The sequence below is a fragment of the Pieris brassicae genome, chromosome 10, assembly GCF_905147105.1.
Source record: "Pieris brassicae chromosome 10, ilPieBrab1.1, whole genome shotgun sequence".
In the NCBI taxonomy this organism is placed as follows: Eukaryota; Metazoa; Arthropoda; class Insecta; order Lepidoptera; family Pieridae; genus Pieris; species Pieris brassicae.
Window position 1 is genome coordinate 6,399,449 of NC_059674.1, and position 16,307 is coordinate 6,415,755.

Sequence of the window (16,307 nt, forward strand, 5' to 3'; positions counted from 1 at the left end):
CTTGGGTTAAATAAAACAAAATAATTCTTATAAACATATATTGATCACAATGTTAGAGATATGTATACAATAGTGTACAATACAAAATATCAAAGACATAAATTACTTAAATTCGAAATTGGTCGTAAATTTTGAGAATTACAGCTAAACTGTTTTTGTATAACCAAAAAGTTTTGTATGAGAGTCGAACCTCGGCCACGGATATAGGCCGTTGGACTACGTTTCTTATTATACAGTGTTATTTCGTAGAATATAATTATGTAAATGGACATTTTTCTTGTGTTTAAACAATAAAGAATATTACTAAATATAACAAATGTAAATTGTTGGTAATGGGTTAATAACTCTAAATTAATTCAGAAAGCTGCTTAAAATACACGGGCACAAGATACAAAATACAAATTAAATGGAACTAAAGTAGATTTTAGCACCCGGCATAGACTTCGTACTAAATAGCATAAAATGTAAACATTCCACAGAACTATTTTACCATTAACTTACTGACTTATTTTTAGCAGAAAACTTCGTGTGCCACGATGCAGATGTTTTGATACAAAGACGTGAGATTGTGTAAAGTTCGTATGTACTTAGTAAAATACCTAAAACATACCTTCTAACATCTAATATTATTCACATTTTTTATCACATCTATTCAAAAAGAGTTTGTTTATTCTTAGTGCCACATACTTTTCTTGGCCGGCGGCTGACATTGCTACTACTGTTCATTAAATAATTTTACTATCTACCATCTAACAAAAATCCAAGTAAAATGTATTTATTTTTATTCCTTGCATATTAAATATGGCAAAGTTTTAACTGTATTTTCTAGTTACATTGTTTTATTAAGACATTTCAATAAATTATTAAGTTAGCCTGCATGACTTCAAATTATTCCCCTTATATTGGTTAGTTTTTATTTACTGGCAATACTAATATTCATGACAGCAACAACGCTCTTACCGGCCAAGAAAAGTAGGTGTGTCCCTAGAAATCAAGTGATTTGAATTTGGAATGTGGATAATGGTTCAATCACCAGAGAGTATCGAATGCTGTATAAAAACGATACTGGGTGTCAAAATTTTATCTATGTGAAAAAAAAGGTTATGTTAAAATGTAAAAACGCGCGAAACGCTTCTTTTGTTATTATTATACTGATTTAAAAGTTATGTCTGCCTAATAAAGCATAGTAATAAACTTTACTTCACAAGTTACATTTATTTTCTGATAGAGGTGATAAAAAGAGTTCACCTCGGAACGATGTTCAAATGACGTAATTGAAATCCCTCGGTTAACTCGTGGTTTGCCACCTTCGAAATAATATTCTATTTTATATCATGATTATGTTACATTACATTTTTTTTCAAACACCTTATTGTTAATATTTAAGTAAATATTTCCAAAATCTCCATAAAAACATATCATTTGGTACTTTTACATTACACCTAATAATTTTACATAATATACAGTCGCGCTATATTTAAGATCAAACGAAATAGTTGCCTAGGGTATAATATCTTCTATTCTCTCTACAATTTGACAGCGATTTATATTTTTATAAATTTCTTAGTTAATATGGACAAAATTTACCAAAAACAGGTAAAAATAAAAATAGAAACTGTACGTTCTGTTTGTTTGTGATTGGTCACAGTTATTATTGGAATAGAGATTCTGACATAATATATATTATCTCCGGTTGTCCAAATCACAATATAACGACACGTTTTGTCACCTGCTTTACAATCACTATTCTGGGACTTCGACAAACCAAATGTTTTCAAGCTTTCATCTTTTACTAAATTATGAACCACGCCATTTATGCTGCTGCTGTCAACTTAAATATCTGTGTTCTTAATAGAACAGGAGACAAATGCAAACGGGCAGGAGTCTCACCTGATGTCAAGTGTTACCGCATGGACATGGTGATACACTGCCAGAAGGCAAGTGCCAACTCCTTAGGAAACGGTACGCTCTTATATTGAAGGATCCTAATTCTCTGTTGGTTGCAGTAGTTCTCTCAATATCTGTAGCGCTGGTGTTGCCACCATGAGCGGAAATTCTCTCGGATCTTACAGATTATATCAAAATGTCACATGATACCAACGCCCATTGACAAACAATTATATATTTTTAAAGTTTGTAATAATTTAATGGGTCGATTTATCTATCGGACATCTATAGTTTATTACAACAGGCGTTCAATATGGAGTTGCAATATAAAGGACAAAATATATCGTGTTGATTATATTCTATAGAGATATTGTCCAAAGAGACTCGTCGTTGGAAGGACGTATTTCAAGTCTACTACTAAAAAAAATCTTCGAATTAGAAGTTCTATTAAAATAAGCTAAATTAAATTGTTATAAAAAGTCTGATATGAAAGTGCACAGTCATACAATTGCATTTGTTAATCACATTTTCGTTAATAATATAATTAAATATAATAATAATAATGTATTACTATATATAAATTATTTATTTGCAATCTAGATTCACTGTCAGTCTAATCGAATAAATCAAAAATTGTCTTTTGTTAACATAGATTTTATACATTGAAAGAAAACACTTTTTTTACCGGACTGAAGCTATTTATTATTTTAAACTTATAATTATAACAAACAATCCGCGAAAAAAGAGGACACCGAGAGTCATTTCTGCAAAAACCCGTCATCTTTTAGTCGATACCAACTCCGGGCAAATAAATAAAAATTAAATTATTTTAATTATTTATTAAAATTAAATAAAATTTTAAAATTATGTAAAATAATTATAAGTTTATAATACATAGCTTCAATCCAGTAAAAAAGTGTTTTCTTTCAAATCAAAGATTATCAAAATGGCGTATAAAATGTTTACATAAATGACGCGATAATAATAAAATTTAAAACATTCTTAAAATAAAGTAATTAAACAAGTTATAACGGATATAAACGCGAATTACATTTATTCGTTTAAGTATATTTAAATAATGTACGGCGTAATTTAAAAAAAATATCATACTTATAAATATTATAAACCAGGTGCGAAAATAATCTTCACATGAGTCTAAATAAAATTATAGACCTTAGCGATATTATTGTATAATTGTTTTCTCTTAAATGTATAATATTGCTGCCTTTACCTTACAGGTCCTTGAGGTCAATGTCCGCTCGGTCATTGATCCCTGAATATTAAGTTCTTATAAAAATCCGATGAAAGATGACTTTAGTCACAAGTTTTTTTTATGAATGAAGAAATTCCAATGAAATATTTTGTATATTAGTGTATATATATATCGAAAATCACAATTAAATATTATCTTATAGCCAACAAGGGTCTGCCTTTCAGAGCTGCCCGCAATTTTTTCACTAACGCAGTCGGCTGAATGAGAATCGATACCTCCGTCCCTCTCGCACTCAGTCTATTCATCTCTTCTTCGCCCCCCTAAAATATATTTCATACACACCACAATATAAAACACCAATTCACAAAAGTAAATTTTAATTAGAATCGAGGCATCTGAGCTTCGAATGATTTTTAGAAGAAACAAATCGTTGCCTGTAAAGTCGGTTTACGAACTATAGTTTAACGTGACAACGTCTAATACAACTTACTACGATACTTAATTATAAAGAAGAGAAACCTTTTTATCTATCATCAATTATATGAATCATAATTATTTTTTTGTCAATTGTAACACAACGTATCATATCTGCACTCGGCGAGCGATGCTATTTTTAAAAAATACAAAATGTATAACGTTTATAAATGTCGAAAAAGTTCACGAGTAAGTTGTGTGCTGCCATTGTCTTTCTTCTCCTCGGACGCATAGGAATCGAGTGAAAGAGACAAAGATGCGTAACGGGACAATGGCTCATGCTTCTTCGTGCGTCGGCTGCACGACGTTCATCCATTTATTAGACGTTGTCACGTCATAAAGTAATTTTAAAAGATTCATTCTCGTTTTTAATTTAAATACATCGCAATTTTAACTAATAATTTAAACACACACAGAACAACTGAGCTAAGCGAAGCTATAGATCGAACAAAGTGGGGATAAATAACTAGTTACAGAGACAAGCGTCAACAATTAAGAATATAACTCGAAAGAAGAAGTTTTATGACGTTTAACAGACTCTGAGTTAGATTTATAATTAAACCTGTTCATAACAGACAATCAAAGTAAGCTCTCTTTAAAAAGCTAAAGCAGCAGTAAACTTACCTTAAGTAAGTTAACAGGCCGGTTATTGACTTCAGTGACCGCCCACTTACCGGGCGGTAAACCGACCCGAGAGGCAGGGCTATCACTATCCACAGATTGTATCGTACATTCATTGTCTAGTTTTATACCTGAAAACCATGATAACTATTTGACAATGATGTCCACATTGATGGCCAAGGGGAGAAAAGAAACATGCTATTTTTGCAAAACATGTGAGACAAAACCTTCGCTTCATCCTGGGTTTTTTTTCGAAAAATACCATACCAAAAGTCATTATAAAGATTAAAATTTAGGATTTTAATATAGTATCATGTAATTACTCATAAAATAAAGTTTATTAAATAAGAAAAATTCGTTTTTAATATACTATACAGATATATAGTTATATTTACGGCTCTTTGTAACATATAAGTCATGTTTAATAATACTTAAAATTCCTTAAAATAAAATACAGTAGCATGTTAGTGCCTATTTTTTTTATATAAGTTGTTGATTAAGGGCCTTAAAGACAAAATTTTGGAGCCGTGTCGAGCCCGAGGTCGTAGCTACGATCCCTTGATGTGCACCAATAAACTCATTTTCTTTCGAACGGTGAAAGAAAACATCACAAGGAAACCGACTTGCCTTGCACCCAAAAAGTTCGGCGTGTATCAGCCACAGGAGACTGATCACCTGTGCCTATTAGATTGACAAATAATCACCAAACAGAAATCTGATGCCTAGACCTAATAAGGCTTGCCGCCACTGATTTATTTAACGACAAAATTGTATTTTTGTAAATATTTATTTAACCAAATGTCATTACAGGTCACACATGCGTAAGTATTTTCACTTATTAGATAAATGAATATAAAAAAAAAACATCAAAAACTAGGACATTTATTATATATATACATATATATTACATATATTAAGGACTACAAGACATAGTATAATGACAGGAGAACTTACCTAAACTCTCGTGGTCCTTCTTGGTTATAACATAAATCTTTCCTAATGGCACCCGGTGAAACAGTAAGTCTACCTGTAAATGGAAAATGAAATCATTTAACAAAGACATAATATCCATAATCCGTAACCCCAGCTTGCTAAGGGCTTGTCGAATTGTGAATCTAGAGACATTGCGTCTCTATGCGTATTCTACAAAATGTACTATGGACAGTGTTCTGAAGAGTTGTTTGGGTTGAACCCTCCTGCCTCATTTTCATCAATATAACCTTGATGGGTGGAAGTCTTCCACAGTCACAAGGCATTTTCTTTAGCGAAATAGCTGTGGAATCGACTCCCGGTGGAGGTCTTCCCTGAGAGATACAACGTCCAACTATTCAAATTTAGAGTGTACTCCTCCGTCAAGCGCCGGCAACGCATCCACTAAGCTGCGAGTGGTATATCGAATACCTGGACGTCCGTTGTATTTTAGCTGCCGGTACAACAACTCAACAAATCACACTCTAACACTCTAAATGCGGTAGAAGATGCTGGAGGAGCTTTACTCAACGCCATTAATGTCAATTTATTCCCAAAAAATATACTAATTATTAGTAATGATTACTGTCGTACTATAATGACGTAACAATGTACAACCTAACTGTACTGCTGCCACACGCCAAATCCCACGAAGATTCTCTTAAATATTATATTGAGAAAGAAACCACACAATCAGCCATACTACTGTGCAGCAGTATGTCTGTTCTGATTACGTGCAACCTCGAACAGCCAGTATAACTCACCATATGTCTATTGGAGCCTTTCATGAGATGCCTCGCGTGTTGCGCGGACGTAGGCTGGGTGCCCCCCACCGCTGCCAATCTGTCCCCCACGCGGCCCCCACAACGCACTCCGGCCCCACCCCAACGGGCCACCCTGGATAACACAAATTGACAAAGGCCCTAAACAAAACACGACTTCAAACGTTCAAAGGAAAAGAGAGATTAACAAAAGAAGAAAAAAGGGGGACGTTTGTACATTCCATTTGATTAGGATTGGCAACTTTGTAGTCTAGTTATTATAGATAACCTTACCATAAAACATGGACTATTACTTTTTAAGAAAACACTTCTTAAATGGAATGAAAATGAACGTGTGCTTTACAGCGTGCGTGGTCACGGTGAAGCACGAAAAACGTCGGAAAAATTAAAAATTATGTAAATATATAATAAGTTTATAATAATACATATCTTCAATCCGTTTAAAAAGTGTTTTCTTAATGTGTAAAAGCTATCTTAACAAAAGTACTTTTATTATCTTAACTAGTACTTTTTATATTTCATATAATGTTGTATACATCAAGGACATACTAGACAAATCTATCATGTCACATATTATTTATGAGTTGTGGACCCATTATTATCGAATTATCTAGTTTTCTTTACAAATATTTGAGGTAAGAAAATATCAGTAAATATATATCGATATTTCCAGTTACTTTTACCGATCTTTCTAGTTATTTTTACAGAGTTTTTTAAAGTTAAAAATCTTACCAAATCTGCTTCTCATAATCACAGAACAATGGTGGGTCTCTAACTGGGACTGTGGTCGCTACACACGCCCCGCGGCGTTGTTCGGCCAACAGGGAAGCCGCTTGACGCGCCCGAAGGGGTAGAAGCGTGGGGGGAGATTGTGGTATCCTTGGGGTTTGACCTGCGAATGTGAATAAATGAAGATATCTTCAAATGATATTTAACTTTAAGCAAATCAATAATCATTAATTTTAAATTTAATATAGTCAAAAACTGTTATGAGGACATCTAAGGGACTACTCATATGTGGTCGTAAAAACCGATAGTCGTAAAAGCCGAGGACGTTATTAAGTAACTACTACAATAGAATTCAGCCGGGACCTTTGATTTTGGTCTGTAGCATACACATGTATAGTATTTTTATCGACACTCGCACGTACCTACAGAAAACTGGTTTTGCATGATTCGCGCGAATGTGTGCGTGCACGCAGGTAACCGCGTTGTACGTAAGAAGTGCGCTTGGTGGCTTTGTATTGGATGCACATATTATGTTTACTTCTTTATAACAAAACATTAAAATACAATTAATTTACTTTAAAATGGTGGTTAATTTATCTACTATCTACCCCATAGGTCACTATAATAACCCCGGTATGTTGTTCTAAACGATGTCATAAACGGCTTTGACTATATTTCTATTAATTGTTGATGTTATTTAAATTTTCACTTGTTTTCCCGAAGGGGTAGGCAGAGACAACAGATCTCCACTTGCTACCGTCTTACTTGTGTCGCTTCATCCAATTTTATAACCATTATTTTATTACATATATTTGCAAATATTCACTAACACAAAAAAATATTGCTGCAACAGGATTATCCCTGTGTTTTCAAACAGTTTAACTAATTCACTTAATTAGAATTTTAAATCAAACTCACCATTGCTAAGAGAGTTACTTCTTCTCCTACTGCTGTCCACTCTTGTATCTGCTCTTGAGCGATGGACCACTTTCACTGATGATGTTACAGATCTGAAATGTATTTTATTACTAATTATGGAGAACGATAATTATGTCTTCTATTCACGTAATTTCTTCCGGGCCGATATAATATACAAAAAAATTTAAACATAAACAAATAACGCGTGGATGGAGTGCGTGTTTCGTAGCCCTATACCATGGAATCTGCATTTCGCAATATATCAAGAATAACACGTCGCTAATGTTACATGGTGTCGAAACTTACACGAGTTACACGAGCCTCACGTTGCATAGTGTCAGCAATTGGTGCCTCTTCGAGCCTTATTATTTCCATATTTTATGCGCATTCAATTTCCTTACTTCGGGTTGTTTAGCCGTATTTTAATTATAGTTTAAATTGTAATTTTATTTTTAAAATAAATTAGTTTAAAACATTTGGGTTTTTTTGAAACCTTCGGCTGTGGCCTTCGTAATTTGCGATATGTATGTGTCGCAGGAAAGCAGTTACATAAGAGAGTTAATTGAATCTCTAGATAAATAAAGATCGATATTCAATCAAGTCGCTAAAGTTCCGTCAGACAAGTAAGTGAACGAAACAAGTTTCCGAAACGTTCCTAGGCAACAAGACTAACCTAACCTAACGATTTACAATAAAGCAAAACACGGAATATCCAAGTTCTCAGTTCTTCACGATGACACCGAAATAACAATAACAAATGAAATAATCATGGTGGAGTCTTGTTTTACATTGTTAATCAACACGCTGGCTTTCGGTCACACAGATTGTTAAACGATTTCGACGCTGCTTTATTTAAATCAAAATGCTAGCGACATGATTGAATATCGACATTTAAATAACTGTCTAGAGATACAATTAACTCTCTTATTTAACTACTTTACTGCGACATATATAGAAGGTGTGGTTAGTGATAAAACGTGATTTTCCTTCATAGTAATGTTAGTTTATACTATAAATGAATTCATAATAAATGGACTGGAGTGAAGAATTTGAAAATACCTGTCATTTTCATTATTCTGTCTGGAAGGACTTTCTTGACGTTTTAGGCTGATACTTTTTAATCTTGTCAATAATGACAGCTCCGTCAATCCGCGCCGCCATATCGGTTTCTGATGTGGCGTTTCCGGTTTGTCTGAAATTTAATATTATCCGATAAAATCTAGCGGGTTTATATAACAATTTAATTGCTATTGACACGAAATTAATTGTAACATCACTCACCATTTTTTGTCTCTGTCTTAGGACTGTTATTCAGCAATCTCCGTCTCTCTCTAACACCAGGTGCAACATCATATGCATTCTGACTATGTGACCTTTCTATATTAGACCTTAACCCTCTTACATTAGAGTCTATGATCGGTCTAGCTACGTTATTCGAATTTCGAACATTCGAAACAAAGTTTACATTTGAATTAGATATTGAAATAGGACAAGATACATTCGAACTGGGAATGCAGTTTGAAATTGGAACAACAGAACCGCCATTCGAGTTTATGTTTGAATTTAAAATTGGAACACTTGAAACGTTTGAAGTGGGCACAGGCCTCGAAATTGGTATTATAGACTTATTAGACGAATTTTGAACATTTTTAGAATTAATGTCCACATTGTTTAAACTATTAATTTGACTAGGAAATAAGCATTCATATGTGGACTCCGACAAATCTAAATTAGGTAATGATGATTTCCGGACTTTATCGACATTTTGTAAGCGCCTTATAGGTAAAGGGGAAGCGTTCGACGTGGACGCCATACACAACCTCTCATATACAGCATCATTTGGCCCTTTGTCACCATTGACATTGGTCACAGAACACCCATTGGGGGCAGCGCTGCCAACCGCACTGACATTTGTAACAGAAGTGACATCAGTCAGCGAATTGACACCCGATCTGGTGACACTGACAGTTGTTGTCAAGCTTATATGGCCATATTCCGAGTCGGATTTTTCAAAAACCGTTCCATAATCATTTTGTTCCGTGTTAACTATATTAACGAAATCGGGTTTAATTTGTAAGTTTTGTTTAAAATTAAAGTCGAAAACATCTGTTTCTTGGCCTAGTACAGGTATGGCGGTGTGTGGAGGACCCTTATTTGAAACTTGTATGACCGTTATATTAGAACGTTGTTGGCTGAAACAAAAATAAAAATTGTGAGAAAGAATCCTATTTAAAAGTTTAGCAACACTAATACAAATTATTTCGCAATCCTACACTAACATAGATTATATACAACAGAAAACAATAATACTAAACATATAGCCATAGATGATATACATATGCAAAAAAGGTTCACACATTTACGAAAGGAAAACAATAAACATGATTAAATACGTACTAAAATCTATTTACAAATTATTTTTGTCAGGCTATATAACGTTCAATGTAAGCAGATTACTGCAATTTAATTTCACCCCCCCCCCCCCACCTCTTCTCAGCAAAAGCAAGCAAAACTCTCAAAAATAATATTACATAAACGTATTAATATTTTGTAGGAATCCTCCACAATGCATTTCGTTTTCAAACATAGACAATGTGTGTGTAATATGTGTAAAAAAGTAAATAATTACTGTTGACGTAATCACCAAATAAGGAAATCAAAGACAACGCCTACAGATCTCCGATCGTAGTGTCTTATAGTAATAAAATACATACCTATCTGAACCTTCAGGAACTTCATCATCATTGATTCTCAATCTTTGTGTATATGTAAAATCGTCATCATCAACAGAGTCACTAATCCTATCAAGCTCAGCAAAAAATTCATCATCACTATTCCGAGATGTCCTTTTCAAAATTGAATCGTCCAAACAGACATTTTGGCCACAGATCTTGGCAACACTTTTGGACTCAATTTTATCACGTGTTTTATTATCTGTTTCTCTACTTGTACTTGGCGTAGCATCCCAATTCGAAATGTCAATGTCAGATGTCACTATACTGTTTAGTGCGTTTCTGACATTTGTCAGTGATGTTGTGACATTAATGTCATTAAGTGTGGAGTTGACATTGGTCGTGTTGACTGTGAGCAGATTTCTCGCGTTTGTCAATGTTTCCCTTGTTGCTTCACTCTGTACTGATAAGTTCGTGGCATTTGTAACATTATCTGTCACTGTTGTGACATTATTTATACATCTGTGATTTTCTGGTTCTGGGTTTATATGTGTAGTAGTTGTTATACTATTTGTGGTAGCATTTTCTGTACTACTTTCGGTTACTGGACGGACATTTGGACCCAACTCAATGCCTGGTACCCTGAAATTCAAATATAATATCAATACCTTATACCAAATTAATAAGAAAGTTGTGGGAAATATTTTTATAACTTTTAACTTTAACGTTTGAGCAGTGTTAGGCTTCAGCGTGCGACTCTCATCCCTGAGGTCGTAGGGTCGAACCCCGGCTGTGCATCAACGGACTTTCTTTCTATGTGCGCATTTAACATTCTTTTAAACGGTGAAGGAAAACATCTTGAGCAAACCGGCTTACCTTAGACCCAAAAAGAAGACAGCGTGCGTCAGGCACAGGAGGCTAATCACCTACTTGCCTATTAGATTACCAGATTTTTATATTTCACTTACCAGAGTTTAGCACTTAAAACTAAACATATACTAACACTAATGGTTTTTCCTTTTTTTCCTAATCTTGTCATTTTGCTCTTGGTGTCAAGAAGCTGAATATCCTCGACATTCAAGGGGTGTAAATGATACAAATATGCTACTTTTGCGGCAAATGGGCAGGAGGCTCTCCTGATGATAAGTGATACCGCCCATAAACACTCACATAGCCAGAGGGCTCTCAAGTGCGTTACGGCCTTTTAAGAATCGGTACGCTCATTTCTCGAAGAACCCTTAGCCATTTATTTATCACAAGTTCAAAAGATGTAATTGCAAGACGAGACCTAGTATCAAGCATTTCATATAATCGTACTTAATTAGTTGTGATTGAATCCTCTGAAATAGATTAAACCTGAAACCAGACGTATAGACTTATTACAAGCTTAATAGATACTCACCTATCAACTGGTACGGGCGGAGTAGGTGGCAAAGGTGAATTGGGATCACGTGCTGCAGCACGGGGCAAAGGGGCGACTGGAGGCGCCCCATACACATTCTCGCCGCGAGAGAGTATTCGTAGTTCGTGCAATTTATTTCTAAGTGTCGTAACCCAGTCTTGCATTGCGTCCCTGGAACATATAAATATTTGTTCTATAGTGTCTAACTCTATTACATTAAAAATAATCACTTCAGAGTGATTAAAAGCCGTATTAGACGCAATAGATGGCGCTATAATTTGGAAAAACAATTTTTTGTTTAAAACTGAAACTTTACCTTGTTACTTGGGAGACAAGTAACAAGATAAAGTTTCGGGGTAGTTTAGGGGTAGGGGTTAGGGGGTATATTTATTTAAGGGGATATTTAGGGAGTACTTAATTCAATAAATTTATTAGAATTTCTTTAAAAAACGCACATTTTTTTACAATTAAGCCTTCAAAACACTCCAAGCGTGTGTTAAGTTCAGTGGCGGTTGTATATGTTCAGGTATATGTTAAATGAAACAATTTGTTTGAAACATGGTAACAACTGACTTTACTCGTTTAAAATATAAGCTTATAAGTAACAAAGTTAGGCCTAACTTATTTAGGAGTTCATTAATATAAATGACACCTCAATAGTGTACTCGACCTATTAGGGCAGTATGGGAAACAAGAACGTTGCAATACAATGTATGATAGTGGAAAAAAACTAAAGCGCTCAAGCTAGCTAGCTTCAAGTTTTAGGCGATTGCTAACATTTGGTTCACGCTTGTGGTAATTAACTTAAATACTGTCAAAATCTTTTAACGACATTGAAGGAACTACTCATATTTGGTCGTGAAAACCGATAGTTATAACAGCCGATGACGTTGTTATTAAGTACCTAATGCAATAGAATTCAGCCGGGAGCTTTGATATTGGTCAATATAACCGGTATGTTGTTCTAAACGATGTCGTTGTAAACGGTTTTGATTGTAAATAAAAGAATCTAATATTGAGTTACATTACTCGTGCCATATACGTGACTGACGTATCAAATACTATAAATATTCCAAGATTGAAATAACAGAATAATAATACTTAAAAGTATTTTTGTTGTGAAACTTCTTTGAGGGTATTTTTTTTTAGTGATGAAACGCAATAATAATAATATTAGCGTCACGAAGATGTGCAGCGGTTTTGTCGAAGAAAAGGGAGAGAGCGATTGAGACCGTTTGAGAGAGAGTGAGAAAGGGCGAAGGGAGCATGAAGCAAAAAGCCATGGAGCGAGAGCAGAACGACAGTAGATGCTATTTTTTACCATATATTTAAATAATGTTAAAACGAGGAACTTATATCGCATATTTTACTTATCATAATGCTTTAGTCACAACAATACCAATAGAAATCGCGTCGAATAATGTAAATATCGAAGAACTAAATTATAAAAAAATAATTTATAATTTGTATTAATTTTCGATAGGTACCTTTAATATTTTAATGACAATTACATTCCTAATATATCCTCCCTCTAAATCTCGGAAAAATAACTTTTTGATTTGTATAAATATGAACGAGACTTAAAAAATTGTTTGCCAAAGAAGTTTCACTTCTGACATGTGCGCACGCACTTTTTGATGCATATTTGAATTCCTTAGTGTACAAACAAAAACTTAAGAGGTCTTTAATCAATATATAATAGGGGTATTTGAATTTGGTCCTTCGAACATTCTATAGGAGTTACTGTTAGGCATTACTGCTTTTGGGTAAAACAAACCCAGTCATCATACCATAATTTGACGTGACCGTGACGAATCGTGAGCTTATGTCACTCCCATAAAAATTATTTGTCGTTAGCGCGCCGCAAAGTGATTTTATCTCATCACATCAATCACCCATTAATTAAAAATATTACAGAGGCCAGAATGTCAAAGCAATAATGTTTTTAATTGAGAAACAAAATACTCAGCTCGCAATAGGCACTAGCTCATATGACAGGAATGTATTTTCAAACCATTTGTGATATACAAACAATTACTGTTTCTTTTTAGAATGTTTATGTTAAGACATTTTAAACTATGTTTCTGAGTCGAGATTAAAAACGAATCTTGTATAAATTCTCATAATAATGATAAAATATGTGTACTGTAATACTTTATAAACTTAGTAATTCTTTATAGTAACTGTATTGCTAAACCTATTACCTAAAGTCTATTGCAAATTGCAATGTAAAGATATATTTTGACTGCCTTTGATTTTTAATCACATTAGTTATCTTGAATAAAATTATCCTTACATGTAAGGGAGTGGTTTGAAATAGGTTGTAGTCGTGGTTTGTACGCTTATCTTTAGGCGGCCTAGTTCCCTGATCATGTCAGTGAATTTGTCAATAAATTAAAACCAAACATACCAATCTGGCGCAAGCATTCTAACAGGCCCAACATCTGTGTCAATCAAAAAATCATACTCCTGCCCACAGACGGGTTTCACACTTGCTGTCACGTGTCTTGTGGTTTTAAGACAGGCTCTCCATAGTGGTCTATGAGCATGAGTGGATGAACAGTCCTGCTGTGGATACTGTTCGAGATATGGTATTTTACCATTGTGCACACAGAATAATGTCCACATAGGCTTAAGAGGCGGCTTCTGAAAGTGAATTAATAATGGTAGGATAGGATTTATATGTAATACAATAAAACTTATGATAGTAAAATGAGTGAAATATTTAGAGAAAGTTTTATAATGAGCAAAAAATTTATTTTTTATTGTTGAAGTTTACACACAAAGGACCAAAAGGACAAGTGTGAAAACTAACCCAACACTACACATGTGTGAACTTATAAATATGTATATATATATATATATATATATAATATATAATATATAATATATAATATATAACTTTTTGTATAATAAGTGAGGCCCATTTCTAATCCTGGTTCTGTTTGTATATTATTAAAAAGAAATAATTAATCCCAGAGATCTTACACCTGTCTTATTAGTTTTATCAACAATTAAACTAAAACACAATTAATCTTTTACTATACACACACACAACTCCAACATTAGTTATAAACACACTTCATTATTATGCTATTGCTAAAAGTGAAATTCTATAACCCCAGGGGCAGTGGGTAATAATTATGCATTTGTTTTAATTATTACTTTTCTTTTAAGCAAGATGGTAACAAATTTATGTTTTCTGAATTTAGTTCTACAAGATTCCCATCTACATTCCATTATATCCTTTACATTTGATTAAATAGAAAGAAAAAAAGAAAAGTTATTATGAAATGTTATTAGCATTAATTGATATCACATATTCAAAATTTTAATATTGGAAAGTGTTACTGTTTGCCAATCGGCAACATCCCTTACTTACATTTTATAGACATGCATGCATAATTGCAAAATAATATGGCTTCTCTATACTCATTAACATCTTATAGGATACATGTTTTTTTTATCAATTTACCTTATGCACCAATGGTCGCAGCTTTCCACCATTGAAGTCATCTGGTATTCTTTTAAGATATGCATTTTTCTGTATCTCACGGTAGTACACAGGCCCTTCCTCTCGACTTGATGACATTTCAACTACATTCAGGAGCTAAAATTATGAAGGGACTGTTAAATAAAAAAAAATAAAAAGAATATTCGATAGAATAGAATATATATTGAAGTTGCAGTTCAATAATGTTTTCTACCTTTATATAATTTTTCAAAACTGTTTATGTGCATTATTTACTTAAAAAATCAATAGCATTAAAGCCTTTATCTATCTCTAATTGTTTACATAAAAATCACTAGCACACAATTGGTTTGTTGTCCAACAGATCTGTGGATATATATTAATACCTACAATCTATAGATACAAATATTGCATGTTCCTTCAAGTCGCTAGTACTACAGTTAATTACAAAATGTTATTTTATAAGCATGTGGAAAGATAATACATAAATTTCTCCATATCCAAGTTTAAATCAAACATGATTGCAAAATATCTTGACCAATTTAGGTATTGCGAACAATTAAATGAACTTGATGCCACCATTAATAAAGAATAAATTAGGGTCTCGGTGAGTCAATAGAAAAAAATGCGAATGCCATTTAGGGAAGTAGAAAAATAAGAGAAAGTATATTGCGACATAACATTGTTTAAATACTGAGGATTAGAATAGTTTAGGTCATAAATATAACAATTATTTTTAATCAATTATAGTGTATAGTAACAATATTCTATACAAATGGCAATTAAGTTAAAATACAAAATTAAATTAACAATAAAGTTACCTTTTCAAAGCGCGCATGAACGGTTTCACTAGTTAAATATTCATTTAATACGCTCGACCTTCATTATTCTAACGATACATATCCTTGTTTCAAATAGTGCATAGCATTAATTAATAATGGATTATATATCATAAATGACAAGGGACTTCACTTAACAAACATTAGATTGGCACGAGCCGAAGCCATATTTGTTTATCTGCTTTATTTTTTTTTAATTACGATTTGCTGAATACAAGGCATTTTGCAAAAAATACACGATGAGCGTTAAAGAACTTGAAATTAATTTAATGACTTAATTACATTTTATTACTATTGAAACAATTCATTTTATCCGTTAATTTAATACA

The 16,307-nt window shown here is 33.3% G+C and overlaps 1 protein-coding gene across 1 annotated transcript; it reads right to left on the minus strand.

The window, feature by feature from the left end:
• Positions 1 to 2,951: 2,951 nt before the first annotated feature.
• Positions 2,952 to 16,131, minus strand: LOC123715552 (myb-like protein A). Its single transcript, XM_045670661.1, has 13 exons — positions 15,961 to 16,131; positions 15,143 to 15,277; positions 14,078 to 14,313; positions 11,668 to 11,838; positions 10,308 to 10,907; positions 8,875 to 9,785; positions 8,653 to 8,785; positions 7,594 to 7,685; positions 6,679 to 6,838; positions 5,929 to 6,061; positions 5,150 to 5,222; positions 4,199 to 4,326; positions 2,952 to 3,420 (listed from the first exon to the last, which is right to left on the minus strand). Exons 2-13 carry the CDS (start codon positions 15,257 to 15,259, stop codon positions 3,292 to 3,294), a joined length of 2,883 nt encoding a protein of 960 aa, XP_045526617.1. The 5' UTR covers positions 15,260 to 15,277; positions 15,961 to 16,131; the 3' UTR covers positions 2,952 to 3,291.
• Positions 16,132 to 16,307: the final 176 nt, after the last annotated feature.

Excerpts from the sequence above, each read along its gene's own strand:
- LOC123715552 (XM_045670661.1), bottom strand. The coding sequence starts at position 15,259 with ATGTCATCAAGTCGAGAGGAAGGGCCTGTGTACTACCGTGAGATACAG. Across the intron at positions 9,786-10,307 it reads GTTCCTGAAGGTTCAGATAG|CCAACAACGTTCTAATATAA; the intron begins GTATGTATTTTA and ends TTTTTGTTTCAG. Across the intron at positions 6,839-7,593 it reads AAGTAACTCTCTTAGCAATG|GTCAAACCCCAAGGATACCA; the intron begins GTGAGTTTGATT and ends TCACATTCGCAG.